Raw genomic sequence first — 25873 nt, forward strand, 5'->3', positions numbered from 1 at the left:
TCTCATGTCCGTCACACTTTCACCTGCACTGACTATTTTTTGGTTGATAATAGATTTCTCTCATCGGTATCTAATTGTAAATATGATGCTATTGTTATTTCCAATCATGCCCCTATTTCTATGGATATTTGGCTTAAGAGCTGTAATTCTACGCGTGCACCATGGCGTCTTAATACACGTCTTCTTTCAAATGACGATTTTGTTAACTTTGTCTCACAACAAATTGACTTCTTTGTGAGCTTGAACAAAACACCCACACCTGTCTGCCTCAGTACTTTGGGAGGCCTTAAAAGCATACATCAGGGGGTGATAATCTCCTACGTAGGATATGAGAAGGAACTCAGGAGGGAGAAATTAACTAAACTGGCACAATGCATATCTGAACCTGACAGGTTGTACGCTACTTACAAAACTCCAGAGCTATATAAAGAGCACCTGTCTACAGTCAGAATACGATGCCCTGACGAAACACTGTACCACTGAACTTCTACAAATTAGGTCCCAGTTCTATGAGCATGGAGATAAGGCCAGTAAATTGTTAGCACACCAATTACACCAGGCATCTACATCTCAGCATATCCCACAAATTCCCACTAATATCCCACTAATTCGTGTATCACCACTGAACCCATGGAAATGAATAAATGTTTTTAAGGAATTTTATGTCTCTCTATTCATCTGATCAAGATACCACTCCAGATTTTGACAGTTTCTTTGAAAATTTTTTACATTCCCTCACTGATCCCTCGATCAGCCAGCTGCGTTAGAGAGGCCAATTACTATCGCTGAACTTAATACAGCTGCATCATCTCTGCAAAATGGGAAAGGCTCTGAGCCGGATGGTTTTCCCTCCGAATTTTTCAAATAGTTTTGGCACAAGGACCCGTTAGCCTGCAACTCTTATCGTCTCGTAGGTTTATTGAATGTTGATTTCAGATTGTTATCCAAACTATTAGCACTACATCTGGAATCCATCCTCCCTTCCATCGTTTATTTGGACAAAACGGGGTTCATTCGCAATAGGCACTCTTTCTCTAACCTTAGACGTTTGTAAATGTACTTTACAATGTCTCCGCTTCTGACACCCACGAAGCTGTGATATGATTAGACAGAGTTGGCATTTGGTAGAGTTGAGTGGGATTACATCTTCTATGTCTTGGAGAAATTTGGTTTTAAGAATTGTTTAATTTCATGAATTAAGTTGCTTTATTCAGCCTCAATCAGGACGAATAATATCCCATCAGAATATTTTCGCCTCTATCGCTCCACTAGACAGGGTTGCCCTTTGAGTCCTTTATTATTCGCAATCGCTATTGAACCTCTTTCGATAGCCCTTTGGTCCAACCACCTCATTACTGGCAGATTTAGAAATTATATTCAGCTGAGAGTTTCCCTTTATGCAGATGACCTACTTTTATATGTTTCCAACCTGCTCTTGCCACTCTTCATTCATTTGGTCAAATATCTGGATATAAATTAAATGTAAACAAAAGTGAGATATTTCCTTTAAACTTTTCCTTTAAAGTTGCTCAGTATAGTTTTTTATATCTTGGTATTCATGTTACGCACAAATTTGAAGACCTCTTCAAAGCTAACTTTGCCCCCCTATTCACCCAAATCCAGAATGACTTTGAACGATGGTCTCTGTTTTTGATTGCATGTGTCAATTCTGTTAAAATGAAAATTCTCCCAAGACTCTCCTACCTGTTTCAGTGCATACCACTCTTCCTCCCTCTTTTTTCAGATGGCCTGATCTTTTCCTAGGCTGCGCAAACAATATTTGCAAAGACTGAGGCCACTGGGAAAGCTGGCCCTGCCAAATTTTAGGTTCTATTGTTGGGTCATCAATATCAGGATTCTTAAGTACTGGCCTCAATATGAGGCTTTTGATCCTCACCCAGCATGGCTGGTTATGGAGGTGGGTTCAGCAAAACCAGTGACCTTGAAAGCCCTAATGCACTCCCCTATCCACTTCTCCACTTTTCCCTATACCAAGAATGTGATTGTCAAGACCTCACCAAGGATTTGGGTCCAGTTTAAGCACCACTTTGGCCTACAGACATACTCTATTTATGCACTACTAGCGTCTAACCATGCTTTTCCTCCTTCCCTCATACAGTGTTTTCTTAAGGTGGAAGAATTGTGGTATTCATAACTTCAAAGACCTGTATATTGATAATGTTTTTGCTTCTTTTCAGCAACTTTTAGTTAAATTCTCACTTCCTAGGCAAAACTTCTTTAGATATTTCCGCAGTTTTGTTCAGGTCACATTCCCTAGCTTTCCTAATTTACCCTCTGCTTTGGATGGCTCCCTGGTGTCAATTCCTACTCTTAAAGGCTCTATCTCATATATCTTTTCAGCACTGTTGCCAGGCTGACAAAGAGTCCGAGCTCTGTTGAGCCATGTATTCCTTTAACTCTCAGCAGTGATGATTTCATGAGATTCTTCATCAATAAAATTGTTTCTATCAGAGAGAAGATTAATGGAATCCTTCCCATTATTATCACTGATGTATCATCAAGTAGAGCAGCTTTAGAAGTATCTTTCGAACCTGAATTGTATTTAGATAGCTTCTGTCCAGTTGATCTTTCTGAGCTAACAACAGCAATAGTCTCTTCTAAACCATCAACTTGCATGTTAGACCCAATCCCAACCAGACTGTTCAAGGAGGTTTTCCCCTTAATTGACACTTCCATATTGGATTTGATCAATCCGTCTTTGTTGATAGGATATGTACCTCAGACTTTTAAGGTTGCTGTAATTAAACATTTACTTAAAAAACCTACTCTTGATTCAGAAGTGTTGGCTAATTATCGACCTATATCCAATCTCCCTTTTTTGTCCAAAGTTCTTGAAAAAATAGTTGCAGTTCAACTTTGTGATCATTTACATAGAAATAATCTGTTTGAAGAGTTTCAGTCAGGATTCAGAGTGCATCATAGCACAGAAACAGCACTGGTGAAAGTTACCAATGATCTCCTGTTAGCTTCTGATAGCGGACTTGTTTCTGTGCTTGTCCTGTTGGATCTCAGTGCTGCATTTGATACGATCGATCACAGCATTCTGTTACAGAGACTTGAACATGTTATTGGGATTAAAGGAACTGCATTAGGCTGGTTTAAGTCATATTTATCTGATAGATTCCAGTTTGTTCTTGTAAATGAAGAATCTTCCTCACACGTTGGAGTAAGTCATGGAGTTCCTCAGGGTTCTGTGCTTGGACCGATTCTTTTTACTTTATACATGCTTCCATTAGGTAACATTATCAGACAGCATGGCATAAATTTCCATTGTTATGCTGATGATACTCAGCTGTACTGATCTATGAAACCAGATGAAACCAATAGGTTGGTCAGACGACAAGCCTGTCTTAAAGACATAAAGACCTGGATGACTCAGAACTGTCTGCTTTTAAATTCAGACAAAACTGAAGTTGTTCTCTTTGGACCTGAGCGCTTCAGGGAGAAATTGTCTAGTTATATAGTTACTCTAGATGGTATTTTCTTGGCTTCTAGTTCTACAGTGAGGAACCTTGGAGTTATTTTTGACCAGAATTTATCATTTGACGCACATATAAAACTGGTTTCTAGGACTGCCTTCTTTCACCTTCGTAATATTGCTAAAATCAGGAACATCCTGTCTCAGGGTGATGCAGAGAAACTAGTCCATGCATTTGTTACTTCAAGATTGGACTACTGTAATTCCTTATTATTGGGCTGTCCCACATATTCTCTGAAAAGCCTCCAGCTGATCCAAAATGCTGCAGCCAGAGTTCTGATGAGAACTAACAGGAGAGATCATGTTTCTCCAGTTTTAGCTTCTCTTCATTGGCTCCCTGTTAAATTCAGAATAGAATTTAAGATTCTTCTTCTCACATATAAAGTTCTTAATGACCGAGCTCCATCATATCTTAAAGATTTAATTGTAAGATATTTTCCTAACAGAGCACTTCGCTCCCAAACTGCAGGTTTACTTGTTGTTCCCAGAGTTTCTAAAAGTAGAATGGGAGGTAGAGCCTTCAGTTATCAGGCCCCTCTCTTGTGGAATAAGCTGCCAGTAAATGTCCGGGAAGCAGACACCCTTTCCACTTTTAAGATTAGGCTTAAAACTTTCCTTTTCGATAAAGCTTATAGTTAGGGAAGGCTCAGGTAATCCTGAAACATCCCATAGTTAAGCTGCTATAGGCTTAGACTGCTGGGGGACCTCATCTATCACACCTTTCCTCACTTTGCTCTCTTTTTCCCCCTGTTTAATTTCAAAATTGATTTTATGTACATGTGACATTATTGTGATTATTAACGTATGTTTCCCTGTTCCAACAGATATCCTTTGAATGACGTTATGGTGTTTTTCCCCCCTCTTTTCCCTCTTTTCTGTCTTCTCGAACCCCAGCTGGTCGAGGCGGATGGCCACCCTTCCTGAGTCTGGTTCTGCCAGAGGTTTCTTCCTGTTAAAAGGGAGTCGTTCCTTTCCACAGTCGCCACAGGCACGCTCAGGACGGGAGATTGGACTGAAGACACGCTTCGGTGCAATCTGTTGGTTTCCTTAGCTAGGATATTAATTTTTTGAATTGGCTCTATATGAATTAATTGGATTATGATTACAATGAATTGATTTCCAATTGGTTTGAATTCGACTATATTACTTAAGTGCCTTGAGATGACAATTGTTGTAATCTGGCGCTATATAAATAAAATTTAATTGAATTGCATATCTATAATCAAATTAATCTTTTATGTTCAGGGCCCCTAGGCTTAATACAGTCACTCTGAGAGGGGGACCTGGGAGTGGCGATATCAGAGGAAGTCTGGACAGAGATTTTGAGACGGGTACATAAATCTTCTATTTGCGCGAGACACAGTGTTATTCAGTGTAAAGTTGTTCGCCGTACCTATTACACTAAGGCTCTACTGGCTAAAATTTACGATGGTGTGACAATCAGCAATCTCCTGAAAACCTTATACACATGTTCTGGCATTGTCCATCTCTGCATAATTATAGGTTTAAGATTTTTATTACCCTTTCAGAGGTAGTTGGGAAAAAAATAAAAGCAAATTCTCTGAGTGCACTGTTTGAGGTTCACTCACTCCTGACTGACTGGCACGACTGAGGCAACTAAGAGAGATGCCATTACTCTGACTTGGAATGTCTGTTGCAATGTCTATTGCTGTTTATTGTTACCTAACTGATGATGTGCTTGTCCTTTTTTTTGTCTATATTCTTTTTCAATTGTCTGGTTCTGTCCTAGTCCTAAAAAGTAATTTATTGTTTCTAAAAATGTATTTATTTTATTATTGTTATTATAAGTTGTTTGGGTATGACATAATATTTCAATGACCACTTTGTTGTCTAAAAATAAATAATGTATACTTAACTCTTTGTAAATGTTTTAATACAATTGTATACATCTGCAAAACCCAATAAACAAAGTTTAAAAAAAAAGAAAGAAAGAAAGAAGAACGGTATTGGGAACAGGTATTGGGTGGATTTTAGCCCATACACACATTCGTAGTGTGTTAATGATGTCCTCATTGTTTAATACTTCTGCTATGAGATTCCATGCAGACTGACTCATCAGTCATTCACTTTTTACTGTAGTATCCGCACGTTACACAAGATGGCCGCAGGCACTGCCAAGAAGTTCGACGTCAGTCAAGTTTCATTCAGTATATTCAAAGCTTCATTCCATATATTCAAAGTTTCATTCCATATATTCAAGATGCACACCATATATTCAAGTTTCACTCCATATATTCAAAGTTTCACTCCATATATTCAAATATTAATTTCCTGAACGGCACACCATAATATATATATAGACTGAGAGAGAGAAATATAGAAATATCTTATTCTATGTCTGCATGGGATTATGGCATGTGGTGCGTATAGATCATAGAAACATTTTTTTTGGCCAGACTGAGGAAACCTTACATCTTTAGCTGTCTCAGACTTGCCTCACTTTATTTTGTTGAAACATTGGCTTGCTGGTTAAAGACATGTTTTAGAGGACACGCTTTTTTGGAGGTGACTAAATATTGTGCTGCACAGAAGTGTTTGTTTAGTTAATGAGCTAACTAAATGAGCATATGGCTCACTAAGAGAAATAAAATGTAAATAATGGTCTCACGTTCAAAGGTTTGAAGGTGGCATGCTTAAAAATGCTTCACTTACTATAAAATGGTCTCTGATCTGAAAGTATTTTTCTCCATTTGAAAAGTTGGTGAGTATTTCAAGAATCACTTGTAGGTAGGTACCTACCAGTTTACCCCTCTGTTGGGCTGACCGGGTCTCCCTCAGAGCAAAGACATTGCCACAGACTGAGATTTCCCTCCAGACACCAGGACCTGGGTCAGACACAAACTCTCCAGTCGGGTGCATCACCAGTACCCCATTGGTGGTAAGGCCGTCCATCAAGCCGTCTGAAGTCCTCCATTTGGCAGCTCGTTCCTGAGACAGTCCCGCCCCACACCCAAAAACACGTTGGAAACACACAGAGAGCATACAGATACAAAAGTTAGGATGTTGATGAGGTGGCACACAAATAAGCTCTCATTGACAGAAACTGCATATTTCTTGTGAAGGTCACTGAAAAAACTTAACAGGCCAAAGCACACACAAAAAAAACCCTGAGAGTTGATGTTTCTTGACATTCGATAACATTTCTTGAAGGCATTTAATGCTCTGAAGAAAATAATTTTTCACTAAGTGCTTATAGTTTTTGTTTTCATGTTTAAGGTTTCTGTCATGTCACTAGTTTTGACATAGTTTCCTTTTGTCACGTCTGTTAGTTTTGTTATCTGTTTAGTTCCTTGTTTAAGTAATTAGTTTTGCCATAGTTTCTTTAATTTCTCTTGCCCTGCCATTTAGCTTCACTCACTTCACCTGTGCTTTCCCCCTCAGCTGCACTCCATCACTGATCACTTCCTTCAGTATTTAGTTTCCAAATTCCCCATGCACTCTGCCAGATCCTCACCGTCATGAATGCGTCCGTTGCGCATGTCATGTCACGTCAGGTTTGGTCAAATCAGGTTTGTCACAGTCACAGTCACAGTCATAGTTATAATTACAATTTTAGCCATAGTCGTAGTGCACGTCAGGTTTTGTTAAGTGTTTTTGGTTTTCCGGCTCAGTTGTGCTTTGTGTTATACTTGTGTTCTTGGAAATAAATCAAGTTTTTGTTTTTCTGAGATATCTGCATCCGGGTCCTACTTCCACGCCAAGCCACACCACAGCTAACCACCCCGTTCTGACATTTATATGACTATTTTTTGATTACTTTCGAGTTTACATTACTTGACTATACAGCTGCTGAGAAGAAATTTACATGTGGAAGGTGTCTATGAGAGAATGCTGTAACCAGATTTATTTCCATCATTATTTCCCTTACTGCCATATGCAAATATGACAGAGGACAGCTACCTAAATTTGACTCCAGCAATACTTGACTCACTTGCTGACAGCACTATGGTCTCAATGCGTACAACACTGGACAATGTTGCCCCTCTGAAAAGGAAGGTAATCAGTCAAATAGGTTGGTTCCTTGGTATATTTCATAGCTGCATGCTTTAAAGCAGGCTGCAAGAAAACTAGAGAGACAGTGGTGTTCCTCTAATTAAGAAGAGTCTCAATTAGTTTGGAAAGATAGTTTAATAACATGTAAGAAAGCTCTTTGTGAAGCTAGAACTGCTTATTGTTCATCATTGATAGAAGAGAATAAGAATAATCTCAGGTTTCTTTTCAGCACTGTAGCCAGGCTGACAAAGAGTCAGAGCTCTGAGACATGTATTCCTTCAACTCTCAGTAGGGATGATTTCATGAGATTCTTTATCAATAAAAATGTTTCTATCAGAGAGAAGATTAATGGAATCCTTCCCACTGTTATCACTGATGTATCAAGTACAGCAGCTTTAAAACCTAATTTGTATTTAGACAGCTTCTGTCCAGTTGATCTTTCTGAGCTAACAACAGCAATAGTCTCTTCTAGAACATCAATTTGTATTTTAGACCCAATCCCACCAGACTGTTCAATTACGTTTTTCCTTTAATTGACACTTCCATTTTGGATCAATCTGTTTTTGTTGGCCTCAGACTTGTAAGGTTGCTGTAATTAAACTTTATTTTTTTTTAAATCTACTCTATTTAGAATGTTAGCTAATTATCAATCTATATACAATCTTCCTTTTTTGTCTAAAGTTTTTGAAAAAAATAGTTGCAGCTCAACTTTGTGTAACTTTGTTACACAGTAATAATCTTTTTGAAGTGTTTCAGTAATGATTCAGAGTGCATCATAGCACAGAAATAGCACTGGTGAAAGTTACAAATGATCTCCTCTTAGCCTCTGATAGCAGACTTGTGTCTGTGCTTGTCCTGTTGGATCTCAGTGCTGCATTTCATACGGTCAATCACAGTATTCTATTACAGAAACTTGTAATTGGGATAAAAGGAACTGAATTTGGCTGGTTTAAGTCATATTTATCTGAAAGATTTCTTGTCAGTCAAAAGTTTGTTCTTGTAAATGAAGAATCTTCCTCACACACCAGAGTAAGTCATCGAATACATGCTTCCATTAGGTAACAGTATTAAACAGCATGGCATACATTTCCATTGCTATGCTGATGATACTCAGCTGTACTTATCTATGAAACCAGTCAGTTGGGCAGACTACAAGCATGTCTTAAAGACAAAGACCTGGATAAGTCAGAACTGTCTGCTTCTAAATTCAGACAAAACTGAAGTCATTATCTTTGGACCTGAGCGCTTCAGGGAGAAATTGTCTATCCTGTCTCAGAGTGATACAGAAAAACTAGTCCATGCATTTGTTACTTCAAGATTGGACTACTATTTTTTGTTATTGGGCTGCCTCCAGCTGATCCAAAATGCTGCAGCCAGAGTTCTGATGAGATCTAACAGGAGAGATCATATTTTTCCAGTTTTAGCTTCTCTTCATTGGCTCCCTGTTAAATTCAGAATAGAATATCACATATAAAGCTCTTAATGATCAAGCTCTGTCATATGTTAAAGATATCATTGTAAGATATTTTCCTAAAAGAGCACCCCCCCCCTTTTTTTTTCTAATGATATTTACATGTGACATTATTGTGTCATTAACTTGTGTTTCCCTGTTCCAACAGGTGTCCTTTGAATGGTGTTAGTTGTCCCCTCTTTTCTGTCCTCTCAAACCCCAGCTGGTCGAGGCTGATGGCCACCCTTCCTGAGTCTGGTTCTGCCAGAGTTTTTTTCCTGTTAAAAGAGAATTGTTTCTCTCCACAGTCGCCTCAAGCGTGCTATGGATTGGAAATTGGACTGAAGAGAAGTTTTGGTTTCCTTAGCTGGGAATTTGTTTTTTTTATTAAATTGGCTCCATATGAATTAATTATTAAATAATTATGAATTAATTGGATTTGAATGGACTATGAATACAATGAACTTAACTCCAATTAGATTGAATTGGGCTATATTATTTAAGTGTCTTGAGATGACATTTGTTGTAATTTGAATTGAATTAATTTTCATCCACACTGTGAAAACGACACACGAAAAGGAAAACGAAAAGGGTCTTTTTGGGTTCAAAGAGTGTTTATTAATATTACAAACAGAGCACAGCGAGGCAGGATAGGATCTCCAAGCAGAGCAAAAATAACAGGCTGTGAAAACCTAAGCGCTCTCCTCAGTAACTATGGTGGAGGATGAGCGCAGCTATGAAATTTACAAAACATAAACCGCTCCAACTCAGGAGGGAAACAGAAACACTATGAACAATTTAACAAAACAAAGACACGCTCTCCTATCGAGGCGGAATTAAACAAAAGACGCACTCGAAAAACCGAGGCACTATGAAACTTGAACTATAAACTTCAAGCTCTCTTTTAACAGAGGCGACTATGAACAGTTGCAACGAAAAATCTCTCCTTGAAAACGGAGGAACAAACAAGGCTATGAAACTTACCTTACTGAATAAATAAACTAAGACTATGAACAAGAATAAATTACCAAACAAGGTAGCTCTGCATGAGGATCGCTCACTGCAGGCTCGTGGAACTATGACTGTGACAAACTATGGCTCAAGGTAAGGCTGGTAATGTAGCTCATGAAAGGAGACAACATACTGGCAAGAAGACAAGGGAAACACAGACTATTTGAACACATGAGGGACCAAGGGGAACAGGTGGAAACACTTGGGAATCAGGGAAGACAATGATACGCTTGACACGGGAGGAAGGTCAAGATACCTGAAACGAGAGGGGAAAGTTAGTGCTTTTTCAAAATAAAACAGGATGTAATGAGACAAGACATGAAACAGAACGTAAATCGTGACAGGAACACAGTTAGAAAAAGGTATAATTGTATATATTTCCATTTTTCTGATCTTCACTGTGTTGCCGCCTATTTGTTTTTTCCAGCTGTCTTTTGTTTTCTGTTTTCTTGTGCTTTAAGACTTTGTTATTCTTTGCTGCAGTTTCGGATTACTAAATTAACAAAAGTGTTAGTGTGAGTGTGGTCCACAAAGAAGGCAAACTAAATATTTTTGTAGTTTGAATCAGGCCTATATGGCTGAGATATTATGGGCTCAGATGACAACATGGACAGAAAGCTGGCCGGCAGAGAAGAACAAAGAAGCATATTTGGAAACTTGGTGGCGCCCGCACCAGGTTGAGACAGCAAGCTCATCAAACACCACTGCCAAGTCTGGAAAACAAGCTGGATGACCTAAGAACCAGAATTACTTGTGCTTCACTGAGACATGGCTGACCCCCACAGTCTTCTCCTGAACAGAGGTGTTGCTGCTACGTGAAGGTTACCGCTAACTACTCTACAACAATGAAAGTGGAGAAGAAAACAATGCCCCTGTCAAGAGCAGGAAGAGTAGCACTTTCAACAATGATGATGCTGCAGTATCTGGAAGATGAACTGCTGCTCAGAACCTTGCCAGTGAAAAGGTGACGAAGGTTGGACCCATATTCACTAGGATCCAAAGACATGCTATTAAGGAGGATCCAGTCCCGGGTTGTATATATGCCCGGAGAGAGTGCTGTGCAGCTGCACCCTCTGTTGGAGACAGTCTCTGCTTTGATCACCCCAACTGCCACTTTCTGTGAGAACATGCTGGCTTGAATCACTGCAGCCTTAGAAGCCTGTGTGTCAAGGAAGATGTCCATGTGTTCATCAATATCCCCTGCACAAAACCTGCAAAAAATGCACTTTGAGATTTGTTTCAAATTTTATTTATGTTTTAAGTATTATTATTATTATCATTATTATTATAACCTGTCAAATAGAGCTTTTCTCCCATGGCCAGCGATTGCAGAAACCGTATCACAACCAGTGAAGGGATGACAAAAGAACAGGTAGCGTCTTTCAAAGAGAGCTTCTCGGATCCTCCTGACATCATAGGAGCCCTTAGATGTGGTGTTATGGAAGTTTTCACGCTTCCTTCCTAATATCTCTGATGAGAAATGAAATAGAGAACTTTTCTTTTTCTGCCGGCCGGCTAATTTTTATATTTCGTTGCAAGGAAAAGATCAGTCCACACCATTCAGCGGTTATGGTATGGAAAGACCCAGGACAAAGGAAAGCTGAAACATTTATACCTGAGATGCACATCTGCGTCTTCTGCCTGCACCTGAACATAGATTTGCAAGTGTGTTGAACTATGCAAAAACAGATAACCATTGTCAAGTTATTATACAATGTGAATACTCTTCTTTTCAAAGTAATCATAGGTGATGAAAGTAAAATATATACACAAATGTTACTGACCTCAACAGAGCCATCTCTAGCAGCAGCCAATGCCTCTCTCACATTCGAACTGTCAGCATCATTGTCACACTGCTTGACAGTGATGTGAAGTTCGAAATGTTGAAGAGATGAGGTGGATGAGCTCACTCTTGTTTTGAGTGTTGTCCAAGAACTTTGTCCAGTGTATCAGATCTGGATCACAGCGTGACTTCTTGGTACGTCTGATGTGGTCATGATCTTTTGGCGATCTGCTATAGCCATCAAAGACCCCAATGATGTTCTGAGAGTGATAGCCAAGACCCTGCAAGTATCTCAGGTAACTTTTGGCAACTAACCCCAGACTCTGCTTTTGCAGTACGTTTAACGTTTTAATGTCTATGCATTTACAGGTTTATAGGTTACATTTATGACTTACAGGTAGGCAGATAGGGTAAGGGAGTCTTGCCTAAGGACCCCTACTGGAGGTAGTACCTTTCATGCAGGGGGTCTCCAGGTCTCCCACACGGAAGGTGGCAATCATACCATACACTATCCAGTCCCACTACGTGGATGTACAGTACGTGGATGACATACTTTTATGCAGTCCATCTAAACAACAGTGTGAAAAAGACAGTGACTCTGCTGAAACATTTTCATTCTTGAGGCAACAAAGCCATGGGATTTCCAAGGATGGCGCTCACTTTCTCCTAAACGCATTGCTGCAGTTCAGAACATTCCTTAAGCAGTTACTAAAAAACAGCTCATGTCATTTTCTGGCATAACATTTTACTACAGGAACTTCATTCCTAACTACTGTTCTCTCGAAGCTCCTTTAGGTGCTCTTATCAATGGGAAAGGTCTCCAGACTCTGCTGACTGAAAGACCTCCAGTCAGCTGATCATGTTCCATGGACTCTGGGATGCTAAGTAGAGCTGTCCGCTCTGGAAAACCAACGGATTTACCGCAAGTGCATCTTGTTCATCCTGACCGAGACATGGCTAACCGATAATATACCAGACGCTAACGTGGACCTGCGGGAATTTACAACGGTAAGAGCCGACAGAGACACAAAGGCATGTGGGAAAAGCAAAGATGAGGGACATCATCTACGTCAACAACTGCGGGTGTAACCCAGCCATGTCACAGTCAAGGTTGTGTTGTGTTGTCCTAATCTGGAGCTGCTAGCTGTTAGCCTGCGGCCATATTATCTTCTCAGGGAGTTTAGTCACGTGATGTTCCTCTGTGTTTACATCCCTCTGAGGGCGGAAGCAGCCGCTGCCTGTGACAGGATACACAGTGTCACAGCACGGCTGCAAATGCAACATCCTGAAGCCTTCATGATAATATCTGGAGACTTCAGTCATGTCACCTTGGACTCCACCCTGGCTGCTTTTCCACCATCTGCCCCACCAGGAAGAACAGGACAATTGACTTACTGTATGCCAATGTTAAGGAGGCATACGGAGTCACAGCCCTGACCCCACTGGACAAGTCAGACCACTTCCTGGTGTACATACAGCCCCAGTACACTCCCCTGGTCCAAAGACAGGCTGTCTCCACACGCTCCATTGAAAGATGGACCCCACAAGCAGACGAGGCCCTGAGAGACTGCTATGACACCACAGATTGGGATGTACTGCTTGGCGCACATGGTGAGAACATAGAGGAGATGACACACTGTCTCACAGACTATCTCAACTTCTGTGCAGATGTGGTTGCCCCCACCAAGACTGTTCGGTGCTACCCAAATAACAAACCATGGGTAACACAGGGAGTCAAGGCTGTCCTCAACCAGAAGAAGAAGGCCTTAGGGACCAAGAAAAAGGAGAAGATTAAAGCAGCACAGAGGGAGGTGAAACGCTGCCTGAAGTAGGCAAAAGACTGTTACGTGGTCAGAAGCACTGGAGCTCCACAGGGCACTGCACTGTCCCCCCTCCTCTTCACTCTGTACACCGCAGACTTCTGCTACAACTCTGGATCATGTCACATCCAGAAGTTTGCAGATGACACAGCCATCATGGGGTGTATCAGAGATGACAAAGAGGAGGAGTACAGGAGTTTGGTGAGGAACTTTGTTGTTTGGTGCCACATGAACAATCTGCAGCTCAACCCCTCAAAGACAAAGGAACTGGTCATCGATTTTGGGAAGGACAGACCCAGTCCCAGACCAGTTCTGTTAGGAACGGAGGAGGAGGAGGTGGAGGTTGTGAAAACCTATAAATATCTTGGGCTGTGGCTAGACAACAAGCTGGACAGGATGAGCAACACGAAGCAGCTGTATGAGAAGGCCCAGAGATGGATGTACTTCCTGAAGAGGTTGAGATCTTTTCCACATCTGCAAGAAGCTCTTAGGGATTTTCGACCAGTCTGTGGTCGCCAGCGTCCTGTTCTACACTGTGGTGTGCTGGGGAGGGAGGACCTCAAACGGAGACTTCTTCACCCTGCTGATCAGGCGGGCCGGCTCTGTGGTTGGCATGAAGCTGGACCCTCTGGCGACAATGGCAGAGAGGAGAACAATGCACAAACTCCTGGCTATACTGGACAATGTCAGCCACCCTCTGCACACTGTCATCACCAGCCAGAGAAAGCCGGTTGTAGCATTCAAGAGCATTTTAACTTCAGGCCACCAGCCCCCATTCACATTGGGAGGTACGTATCAAAATTTCTCAACTAAGAGTCGTTACTGAAGGATAGAGTTTTCTCTGAATTGACAGGAATTACTTAAAACATGAAACACGGCTAGTGATTATATATGGTTATTTATTTAACATTGACAAAAACAGCAATCCTAAGGTTCGCTCAGGACATATGGTAATAATGACTTAATACCACAGTTTCCGTTAAATAGCCCAGGGATTAATATTCCTATAGAGGTCTCTGTCTAAATATAGGGATAGCTTGTTGCATGAATGAAAACTTGGTTATTTTAACTCGGCCCTATTTATTACCAAACCACAGCCCGAGGTTCTTAGGAAGTTAGACATGGGTTGATCTTACTTTGAGCCAAATCACAGAGGTATTCGCCCCTGTCTTCCAGGAGTTCTCCGGTCGCCTGGTAAACGAATCCCCGAGCTGGCACTTGTGGAGTCCCTTCACAGTGGTTGAGGATGGATCAGTCTGAGGCCACCCGCGGTGTGTCTCTGGTTCTGGCTCAATTAGAAGGCACTTGATGCGGCCAGTCCCGTCTTCCCTTTTGGTTGCATAACCAAAATAGGGTTTAAAATAAACTTTATGTATTTGTTTATTTGTTTGGGTTGGTTGAGTCTGCCCCGTGGATTTTGCTTCGGAAATCCCAAAAGGTAGCAAAAATAAAATAAGCAGAGTCAGGGAGAAGTTACAAAAAAAAACATGTCTAAGGACGGGTGAATAAAAAGCATTGCAATGTAATGATGCAGCCTAATATACATAGAATTAATTTACTCTATTTTCCGCACCATAAGGCACACCTAAAAGCCTTAAATTTTCAAAAAAAACAACTGTGCACCGGATTAAGATCGCACCGGATTCCAAAATCTGAAGCTGTTGTCCTTGACCGCCGGACCATTTCCCGCTGACACAGGGACAAAATACATACACTACGTGTGCTGGCAGCGATAAACTGTGGAAGCGAATCTTAACCATAATTCAAATTAAAATGCATTTGCAGAAATGCATTCTTAAAAAGCCATAGCTTTAGTTTGGACCACGGTAAGTTTCACAGCCTGGTTTTGTTCTTCAGTTTTTTTTTATTTGTAACCTTTTCATAGTGCCTGTTTTTGAGAGAGCTTCTTTTGTTTAAGTCCGCCTCAGTGAGAGAGCTTGAGTTTTATTTGTTATCGTTTCATAGCCCTTTGTTTTCCTCCCAGAGTGGAGAGGTTTTGTTGGATAATTTTCATAGCGGCACTCTCCTTCTCCATAGTTATTGAGGAGAGTGCTTCAGGAGTTTCACAACCTCTTTATTTGCTCTGTTCCTCCTGTTTATTATAAATAAACATTCTTGACTGTGAAAAGACCGTGCATCTGTGTCCTGAGGCCATGACACATATGCTGCAGATGGCTGATCATACAGATCACAAACAAATTGGCAGAGACATTTAAACGTTTTGGTGTCAAAGTCAAACGTGGAACCTAGCTCTTGAAAAGCCTTAAGGTACTCCTGATTCTCACATGCTAGAAAAAATGTCTTTCTCTTGCGTTTTCCACTTGTGGAATGCACTTGTGGAATCACATCCTGAGAAGGTATGAATGCCAATCAGAGCTTCACAAACTCTTGGTCCAAGAGCAACTGACACTTTTCTATTGTCAGTGATGCAGGTCTTGTTTGATACACCGGTGTGGGAAAAAAAAAAAAATAGGCTGCAGGGTAAATTGTCCTGTACACTAACAGCAATCACTGCCACATCTGTGTATGTACTCCTGATGATTCCATTTCAATAGTATGCTGAAGAGTTAATTAGGTGTTCAAGTGATGGTATAGGCCTTTGATGTTGTTAAAACTTTAAATAAACGTTAAATAAGTCATTTGTATTGAATTTGTCTTGCTTTTATATATCATTATCGTTTGAGATTAAAATGATCTGTTTTATTTTAATTACCAGTGGCACTGAAATATCAAACTTAGAACTGCTGCTGTGACTGACAGTGATCAGATGCTGATGTCTGTTTCCAGCTTTTTGTCATCTTCACGCGTCATCTTTCCTGTGGTTTTTGTTACTACTTTGTTTGGATAGTGTACAGTCAATTATCATCTATGATCGCCTGAAGTTATTTGAAATGAAAGCCTCCCTCCGCGGCTCACGGAGGTAGCGAACCAGGAGACGAGGGAGACGCGCTGGAGTCGCGGCAAGGCGGAGAAGGCTTCTTCGTCTTTGGAACCGCTGTTCCTCTGCATTTCCTGCTTCTTCGGAGGGCCCGATGTCTCCGTTTCCTTGGCTGTCTGCAGCTCCTGATGTGAGGCTGTCATGTCTCAGGCCCGTCTTCCCTGGATCGGCACATCAGCTGACCGCCTTCGCTCCCGCAAAACGCTCTGCAAGGGCGGTTCGGAGTTGACGGCCGCAACTTACGAACGCTTGCACGGGAACTCCTCGCCACCTCAGTGGCGCGTTAAAATGGCATTATTGAACGCCCACTCTGTCGCCAACAAATCGTTAATTTTAAAGGATCTAATTACAACCAGAAATCTGGATTTCATAGCAAAAGAGTGATGAGTATGTTTTAATGAATGTGTCCACCTGGGTGCTCTTTCACCTGCGCTCCTAGGACTACTGGCCGTGGAGGGGGACTCGCTGTGTTTCACAAGGACAGTTTCTCCTGCCGAAGGGTGTGTTGCGGATCTTTTATTTCTTTTGGACTGTTGGTGATGAAAATTGGACGATCAAATCCATTTTATTGTGTTTTAATCTACCGCCCTCCTCCAATGGGCAGTTGTCAGAATTCAGTGACTTTCTAGCCTCCATTATTCAATTTGAGAAAATCCTCCTCCTTGGAGATTTTTAACATGGCTATAAATGACTTTACTAGCCGCATTGCTGCTAATTGTCTGGAGGTAACTGAATCTTTTAACTTTAGTCAGCGTGTTAGTGGACCCACACATGTAAGGGGAAATACTGTAATATGTTTTTACACTCGGTCTCATGATTGACATTGTGATTTCTGAGGAGCTGCCTGTCACTGATCATAATTGTATTTGTTTTAATGACTGCCCAGCCAACAAGCGTGTCAAGCATTCACGAATGTTAAATTACCTCTGCTGACAAATTTTCTTATTTTATCAACTGGGCAGTGCAGCCGTCTCTTGATGATTCTGATGTCAATTCATTAGTTGACACTTTCAACCTGCACTGTTCATCTATTTTAGATTATATTGCTCCTGTAAAATCTCGCTCTGTCGCCACCGTAAACCCGAATCCTTGGATGAACGAGGACATCCGTTGTTTGAAACGTAGTTGTCGGCGTGCAGAGCACCTGTGGAAATCCAAGGGTCTCCTAGTCCACTGAATTTATTTTAAAGAATTTTTAACTGAATTTAACTCAAGGATTAAGGCTGCCAGGGCTTCTTATTTTAGAGACCTTCCTCCAATAAGAGAAATCCTAAAGTTGTCTTTGACACTATCCACAACCTTGTCTCCTCCCAGTTGCCTGTTGCTCCTGTGTTCTCTGATGACGACTGTAATAACTTTTTGTAATTTTTTTGTTCACAAAGTCGCCAGCATCAGGGCACGCATCAGCCCTTCTACTGCCCTTCTCCCCACCCCATATAAGCGGCAGCCAATACTTGATAATTTTGTGCCCATCTCCCCGTTACAGTTAACTGAGCTGGTGAGTGGTATGAAGATAGATGTATTACCCACATCATTACTGAAAAAAGTCTTAGAATCCATTGGTCCTGCTCTGTTCAATATTGTTAACTGCTCACTGGTCTCTGGTTGTTTCCCCTCTTATTGTAAACAGGCCAAACATTTCTAAGTTGCCTTTTGTGCCAAACATCCTGGAGAAAGCTGTGGCTAATCAGCTCATCTCTGCTCTGAATGAGAACAGGATCTTTGACAAATTCCAGTCCAGTTATCGTCAGAAGCATTCAACTGAAACAGCACTTCTTAGAGTATCTAACGACATCATGATGGCGTCTGACACCGGTAAATGTACTGTTCTTATGCTGCTCGACCTCAGTGCAGCATTTGACACTGTGGATCATGGCATCCTTACTGACAGGCTTAGGGACCATGATGGTATCTCAGGCAGGGCCCTTGACTGGTTTGCCTCATACCTCTCTGGCAGAACCTTTTCAGTAGCTGTTGGCCCGTTTATCTCTTCGTCCGCTCCCCTATCATGTGGAGTGCCCCAGGGTTCGGTTTTAGGTCCTATTTTATTTGTTTTGTACATGTTGCCTCTTGGTGAAATCATAAGTCAGTTCCAGGGCATCTCTTCTCACTTGTACGCTGATGACATTCAGCTACAACCCCAACAGAATCGATGGTCTGAATGTGCTGAATGATTGTTTGTCAGCTATAAAGGTCTGGCTGTCCAACAATTTCCTTCTGTTAAATACCAGAAAAACTGAGGCTCTCATTATTGGGCCAGACAGTTGTATTTCTGCTGTGAAAGACTACGTTGGGTTTATATGCACCAATGTATGTTCCTCCCTGAGAAATTTGGGCATTATCTTTGACCAGCACATGACCTTTGACAAACACATTCATTCTTTGTCTCGCATTTGTTTCTTCCAACTCAGAAACATTGCCAAACTGAGAACCACGGTGTCGCAGGCCGAGCTAGAATTGATAATTCATGTGTTTGTGTCATCTCGGCTGGACTACTGTAACTCCATATTCACATATCTCAGCATGGCAGCTATTAACCGTTTGCAGTTAGTGCAGAACGCTGTGGCCAGGCTGCTGACTAAATCTAGGCGGAGTTGCCATATAACGCCTGTCCTGGCCTCGCTGCACTGGCTTGTGGTTAGTTTTAGGATTCATTTTAAAGTCTTGATTTTAACTTTTAGAGCGCTTCGTGGTCAGGCACCAGATTACGTGTCTGAACTTCTTCGCCCTCATGTCCCCAGCAGGTCTCTCAGGTCTGCCAACCTGGGTCTTCTGGATGTGCCTCGAACCAGGTGCATAACCAGAGGAGACAGAGCCTTCCAGTCTGTCGCACCCAGGCTGTGGAATAGTCTTCCTCAGGACCTGAGAGACTTAGCTACCGTGGACATTTTTAAAAACATCTTAAAACATACCTGTTCAGGCTGGCTTTTAAGGAGTCGTAGTGTTATTTTGACTGTTTCTGTCTGTTGGTTTTGTCTTTGCATTTTTATTTTATTTGTGTGTGTCACAGTTTATGTTTAATCATGTTTTCAAGTTATGTTATAGTCATGTTTTTCCCCTGCCACCTCGGTTCCCTCACGTCACCTGGCTCATTGTTCACAGCTGCACCTCATTCACTGATCACTCCCTCCACAGTATTTAGCCTCCTGGTTTCCTTTCAGTCATGGCAGAATCCTCACTAACCCTTCATGCCTTGCCACAGAGATAAGTATGGTTTTGCCTCATAGTCTTGTTTATCCATAGCCTTGTTTATCCATAGTCTTGTCTATCCATAGTCTTGTCTTGTTTCTTCATTGTTAAGTTTTTTTTTTTTATAATCCTGCTCAGCCACGCTTTTAGTTCTTGCTCCTTGTCTTTTTTTGGAAATAAACCTGTTTTTGAAGTTAAAGAGCTGCATTTGGGTTCTACCTCTCCACCGAACCGTGACAGAAGGATTCTGCCAGTATGGACCCAGCAGTTCTGGAGGAGCTTCAGAGCCGACTCGCCGCCCTGCAGAAATGCTTCACAGAGGGCGGCGACATGTTCAACCGGTGGTGGCTGTCGGATCAGGTCCTGGAGGTGTTCCGGTGGGGACTCAGTCCGGGGACACCCGCAATCCAGGCTGCCTGGGAGGGCGTGAGAGCCATCCACCACGAGGCACTCGTGGATGTGTTCGGCGCGGATTTGGCTCAAGTGTCGCACGCTCTCCGCGGGACTCTCATGTCTCCCTTTGCCTCCCCAGCTCCGTCTCCTGACATCGCCTTCTTGGCACAGCCCGCTGACATCGCCTTCTTGGCACAGCCCGCTGACATCGCCTTCTCGGCACAGCCCGCTGACATCGAGCCGATCTTCGCCACACCTGAGCCGGCCGTCCTGCTGGGCTCCTCCACGTCTACGCCAGCCGTCCTGCCGGGTGCCTCGCCCACGACCGAGCCTGTTGCCTCGCCCTCGCCCCGCTATGGGCGTTGCTGGGGGTGGGCAGGGTGGGCAAAGCCTTGACCTTTCTGCCTATGGAAGCCCGGATGGACTCATCGCCGTCTGGGCCCATGGAGGCTCGGGTAACCTCACGCCGGAGCCCGGGCGGCCTCACCGCCGCTTGTTGCCAGTGGGGACCCTGGTTGCCCCGCGGCAGACTCCACCTCGGCTCGTTGCCCTGAAGGGGCGGCTGGGTCGCCGGAGATCGGGCCGTCCGCCAGACGGGACCTGGCTTTAGGTCCTTCAGAGCCCCTCCCTCCCACCATACATCCCAGACATCCACCCTCGTTGGATGTCTGGGAGCCATCCTTGAGGGGGGGGCTCTGTCACAGTTTATGCCCTTTCACAGTTTATGTTTAATCATGTCAAGTTATGTTCCAGTGATGTTTTTCCCCTGCCACCTCGGTTCACTCACGTCACCTGGCTCATTGTTCACAGCTGCACCTCATTCACTGATCACTCCCTCCACAGTATTTAGCCTCCTGGTTTCCTTTCAGTCATGGCAGAATCCTCACTAACCCTTCATGCCTTGCCACAGAGATAAGTCTGGTTTTGCCTCATAGTCCTGTTTTCCATAGCCTTGTTGTTTAACTTGATACCTTGAAGGTGCTATGTGAACCACTTTGAGTTTTTTCCTCTGTGAAAAGTGCTATATAAATAAATTTTTTATTACTTACAGTCTACTGGTGGCAAAGGCTCAAGACTCTAATGGCACAACTTACTCCGTACTGGGGGCAAGTTGTGCCACAAGGCCACTTTTTTCCAAAAGCTATATTTCTCAAACAGTTTGTTTAAGATCCAAAGTAATTATTCCCAGGGATGCACAACATCCAAAACTCTATGTAGATATCTTAGTTGGAGCCATTACTGTTATTCCCTTGCTTTAAGGGTACTTTAAGTAAAAATGGGCACTGCTTAGCCCACTCTCCCCTAATCAGGAAGTGTCTTGAAAGACTGGTTCTACAACACATCAAAACTGCCCTATGTAGTAAACTCAAGAGTGGAATTTAATACAAACTTAAACCTTTGGAAGACTCCAACATTCCTTTGCCCTATGAAAGCATTTTGGGGAAGTTTTCTCAGTCCCTCCGTAGACCTTCCGTAGACCTGCCCCATGAACTTAGGTGGATACATTAACGACTTAGTGATAACTAAGCTGAACAAACAATGAACCCTTTTTAGGAGAATATTGGAGAAAAACAGACTATGACACTCCCTACCTTATCTGGACAAAGTAAACCAAAGGTGACGTCTACCCTGACTCATGTTTCATGGAACTGGATTATTTTACTCAGCTTCATTTTCAGTCGAATCTTGAAACTGTATTAAATGTTTTATCTTTTTACAAGTTCTTTCAGATTCTCAGTGAAATCACGAGCTTCCATTTTAAGACATTTTTCACAATCATACTTAGAAGAATAACGAAGAAATCAATATTTTGGAAAATGATTAACCTGCCTATGGAGCCACATTGCTCGCTTGTGGTCTGTAGTATTTAATAGTTTAACCCAAATTTAGTCAATAACTGGACATTTATATGAAGTAATGCAACTGTTAACTAATGTTTCCTGATATTTCTGTTTGTATTCCATGTTTAGCACAGGAAAATAACATTGTTTGGTTTGTTATTCATTATTCCCTTTCGTTTCAGGTCACTTGCCCTTCCTCATGTGTCACCTGTCTGATTGTCTTCCCTGACCCCAGAGTGTTTACACCTGTTCCCCATTTCCCTTCATGTGCGTACATATAGTCTATGTCTCCCACTGTCCCGTGCCAGTGTGTTGTAACAATCCATGTGAGAGTTCTTCATCCTAGCCCTACCTTGTATTAAACAGCCTTGAATTTCATGACCAAGCGAGAAAGCGTTCCCTCCAACAGAGTGGTTTTTGTTTGTACGCTTTTGAACCATAGCCATAGTTTAGCCTCGTTAAGTTTTCACAGCCTGTTTGGTTTCCTCCATTAGGAGTGATCTTTTGTTTGTTAAAGTTTCATAGCACCTCCGGTAAAGGAACAATTGCGTTTAAGTTCTTGTAAAGTTTCATAGTGCCTCCGTTATAGGAGAGATTATAGTATCTTGTAGTGTTTTCACAGTGCCTCCATTAGTGGAGTGATTTTGAGTTTTGTATTATTCTTCGTGCCTCCGTTACAGAGAGAGCGTCTTTGATTTTGTACCGCCTCTTTAGAAGAGTGCGTTTAGATATTTTATAATCTTTTATAGCTCTTTCAGTTTTCCTCCTGGAGTGGAGTGAGTTTTGTTTTGATAAAGTTTTATAGTCACACTAGTCTCATTCTAGTTATTGAGGTTAGTGTGTTAGTATTTCCCAGCCTCTTGATTTCTCTGTCCTGGAGATTCATAAGTGGTTTATATATAAATAAACTGACTTGTTGTGAAAACCCTACATCTGTGTCCTGCCAGTTTCTGACTGGACATTGTGTCATTCTTTGCGTTGAATTCCTCTCTACCAGCCAGTTCCGTCTCCTTGCATCGAAAAGTTCTGGTATAGAAGCAGCGACCTGCTGTTAAAATGATAAATTAATCTAACCTGTTAGCCTTTAAATTCAAATAGTAACAAACCTAGACTATTTGAATCCTTCCGGTATCCCTCCATTTCTCCCTTAGTTTCTTTTCAATTCACTAAATGTTTCCTATATAATCAACCATATTCAAAGCATTTCCCCTCTTTGTCTTAAGGTTCATGTTTTTGGTTATATCGTGTTGATAAACAGTTCATATATATATATTTATATATATATACAATATATATATTGTTTTCTTTACGCATTTGTCGGTTCAACCAAACGCAAATTCACAAAGTAGCGCTATGAGACTGAAAACATTTATTTTAACATACCAGAATTGTAAGATTCTGTGTTTTATCCTTCTTTGAAGATGGTGCCCATACATTCGAGGTTTATTTAGATAGATCCTTTAGGTAAATCTTTATATTTTATCACATTACACTACACCTGCCACCTACCCTCGACCCCCACCAGTTTGCATACCAGGCCAAAAGGTATCAGGTGTCTGACAACGCCATCTCCATGACCCTACACACCACCCTGCCCCACCGGGAGCTGCAGGGGACCTGTGCATGGCTACTGTTTGGCTACTCTGAAAAGGAAGGTAATCAGTCAGAAGAGGTTGGCTCCTTGGTATAATTCACAGCTGCGTTGCGTTAAAGCAGACTGCAAGAAAACTGGAGAGACAGTGGCGTTCCTCTAATTTAGAAGAGTCTCAATTAGTCTGGAAAGATACTTTAATAACGTATAAGAAAGCACTTCGTAAAGCTAGAACTGCTTATTATTCATTATTGATAGAAGAGAATAAGAATAATCCCAGGTTTCTTTTCAGCACTGTTGCCAGGCTGACAAAGAGTCCGAGCTCTGTTGAGCCATGTATTCCTTTAACTCTCAGCAGTGATGATTTCATGAGATTCTTCATCAATAAAATTGTTTCTATCAGAGAGAAGATTAATGGAATCCTTCCCACTATTATCACTGATGTATCATCAAGTGCAGCAGCTTTAGGAGTATCTTTCTAACCTGAATTGTATTTAGACAGCTTCTGTCCAGTTGATCTTTCTGAGCTAACAACAGCAACAGTCTCTTCTAAACCATCAACTTGTATTTTAGACCCAATCCCAACCAGACTGTTCAAGGAGGTTTTCCCCTTAATTGACACTTCCATATTGGATTTGATCAATCGGTCTTTGTTGATAGGATATGTACCTCAGACTTTTAAGGTTGCTGTAATTAAACCTTTACTTAAAAAACCTACTCTTGATTCAGAAGTGTTGGCTAATTATCGACCTATATCCAATCTCCCTTTTTTGTCTAAAGTTCTTGAAAAAATAGTTGCAGTTCAACTTTGTGATCATTTACATAGAAATAATCTGTTTGAAGAGTTTCAGTCAGGATTCAGAGTGCATCAAAGCACAGAAGCAGCACTGGTGAAAGTTACCAATGATCTCCTCTTAGCCTCTGATAGTGGACTTGTTTCTGTGCTTGTCCTGTTGGATCTCAGTGCTGCATTTGATACGATCGATCACAGCATTCTGTTACAGAGACTTGAACATGTTATTAAAGGAACTGCATTAGGCTGGTTTAAGTCATATTTATCTGATAGATTCCAGTTTGTTCTTGTAAATGAAGAATCTTCTTCACACGTTGGAGTATGTCATGGAGTTCCTCAGGGTTCTGTGCTTGGACCGATTCTTTTTACTTTATACATGCTTCCATTAGGTAACATTATTAGACAGCATGGTATAAATTTCCACTGCTATGCTGATGATACTAAGCTGTACTGATCTATAAAACCAGATGAAACCAATAGGTTGGTCAGACTACAAGCCTGTCTTAAAGACATAAAGACCTGGATGACTCAGAACTGTCTGCTTTTAAATTCAGACAAAACTGAAGTTGTTTCTCTTTGGACCTGAGCGCTTCAGGGAGAAATCTAGTTATATAGTTACTCTAGATGGTATTTCCTTGGCTTCTAGTTCTACAGTGAGGAACCTTGGAGTTATTTTTTACCAGAATTTATCATTTGACGCACATATAAAACTGGTTTCTAGGACTGCCTTCTTTCACCTTCGGAATATTGCTAAAATCAGGAACATCCTGTCTCAGGGTGATGCAGAGAAACTAGTTCATGCATTTGTTACTTCAAGATTGGACTACTGTAATTCCTTATTATTGGGCTGTCCCACATATTCTCTGAAAAGCCTCCAGCTGATCCAAAATGCTGCATCCAGAGTTCTGATGAGAACTAACAGGAGAGATCATGTTTCTCCAGTTTTAGCTTCTCTTCATTGGCTCCCTGTTAAATTCAGAATAGAATTTAAGATTCTTCTTCTCACATATAAAGTTCTTAATGACCGAGCTCCATCATATCTTAAAGATTTAATTTTAAGGTATTTTCCTAACAGAGCACTTCGCTCCCAAACTGCAGGTTTACTTGTTGTTCCCACAGTTTCTAAAAGTAGAATGAGAGGTAGAGCCTTCAGTTATCAGGCCCCTCTCTTGTGGAATAAGCTGCCAGTAAATGTCCGGGAAGCAGACACCCTTTCCACTTTTAAGATTAGGCTTAAAACTTTCCTTTTCGATAAAGCTTATAGTTAGGGATGGCTCAGGTAATCCTGAAACATCTCATAGTTAAGCTGCTATAGGCTTAGACTGCTGGGGGTCCTCATCTATCACACCTTTCCTCACTTTCCCTCTCTTTTAATTTCACAATTGATTTTATGTACATGTGACATTATTGTGGTTATTAATGTATGTTTCCCTGTTCCAACAGATATCCTTTGAATGGCGTTATGGTGTTTTTCCCCCCTCTTTTCCCTCTTTTCTGTCTTCTCAAACCCCAGCTGGTCGAGGCGAATGGCCACCCTTCCTGAGTCTGGTT

The 25873-nt window shown here is 41.6% G+C and overlaps 1 protein-coding gene across 3 annotated transcripts in view; it reads right to left on the bottom strand.

Moving 5' to 3' along the window:
• The window catches only part of peli3 (pellino E3 ubiquitin protein ligase family member 3), a 181648-nt gene that overhangs the window by 7842 nt on the left and 147933 nt on the right, over positions 1 to 25873 (bottom strand). For all 3 annotated transcript variants that reach the window (XM_072375859.1, XM_072375860.1, XM_072375858.1), the window contains exon 6: positions 6260 to 6448. In XM_072375859.1, the coding sequence (XP_072231960.1) occupies positions 6260 to 6448 (189 nt within the window). The remainder of the gene's footprint in view (positions 1 to 6259; positions 6449 to 25873) is intronic.

This window comes from Leuresthes tenuis, unplaced genomic scaffold, assembly GCF_036924035.1.
Source record: "Leuresthes tenuis unplaced genomic scaffold, fLeuTen1.0.hap1 SCAF_22, whole genome shotgun sequence".
Taxonomy (NCBI): domain Eukaryota; kingdom Metazoa; phylum Chordata; class Actinopteri; order Atheriniformes; family Atherinopsidae; genus Leuresthes; species Leuresthes tenuis.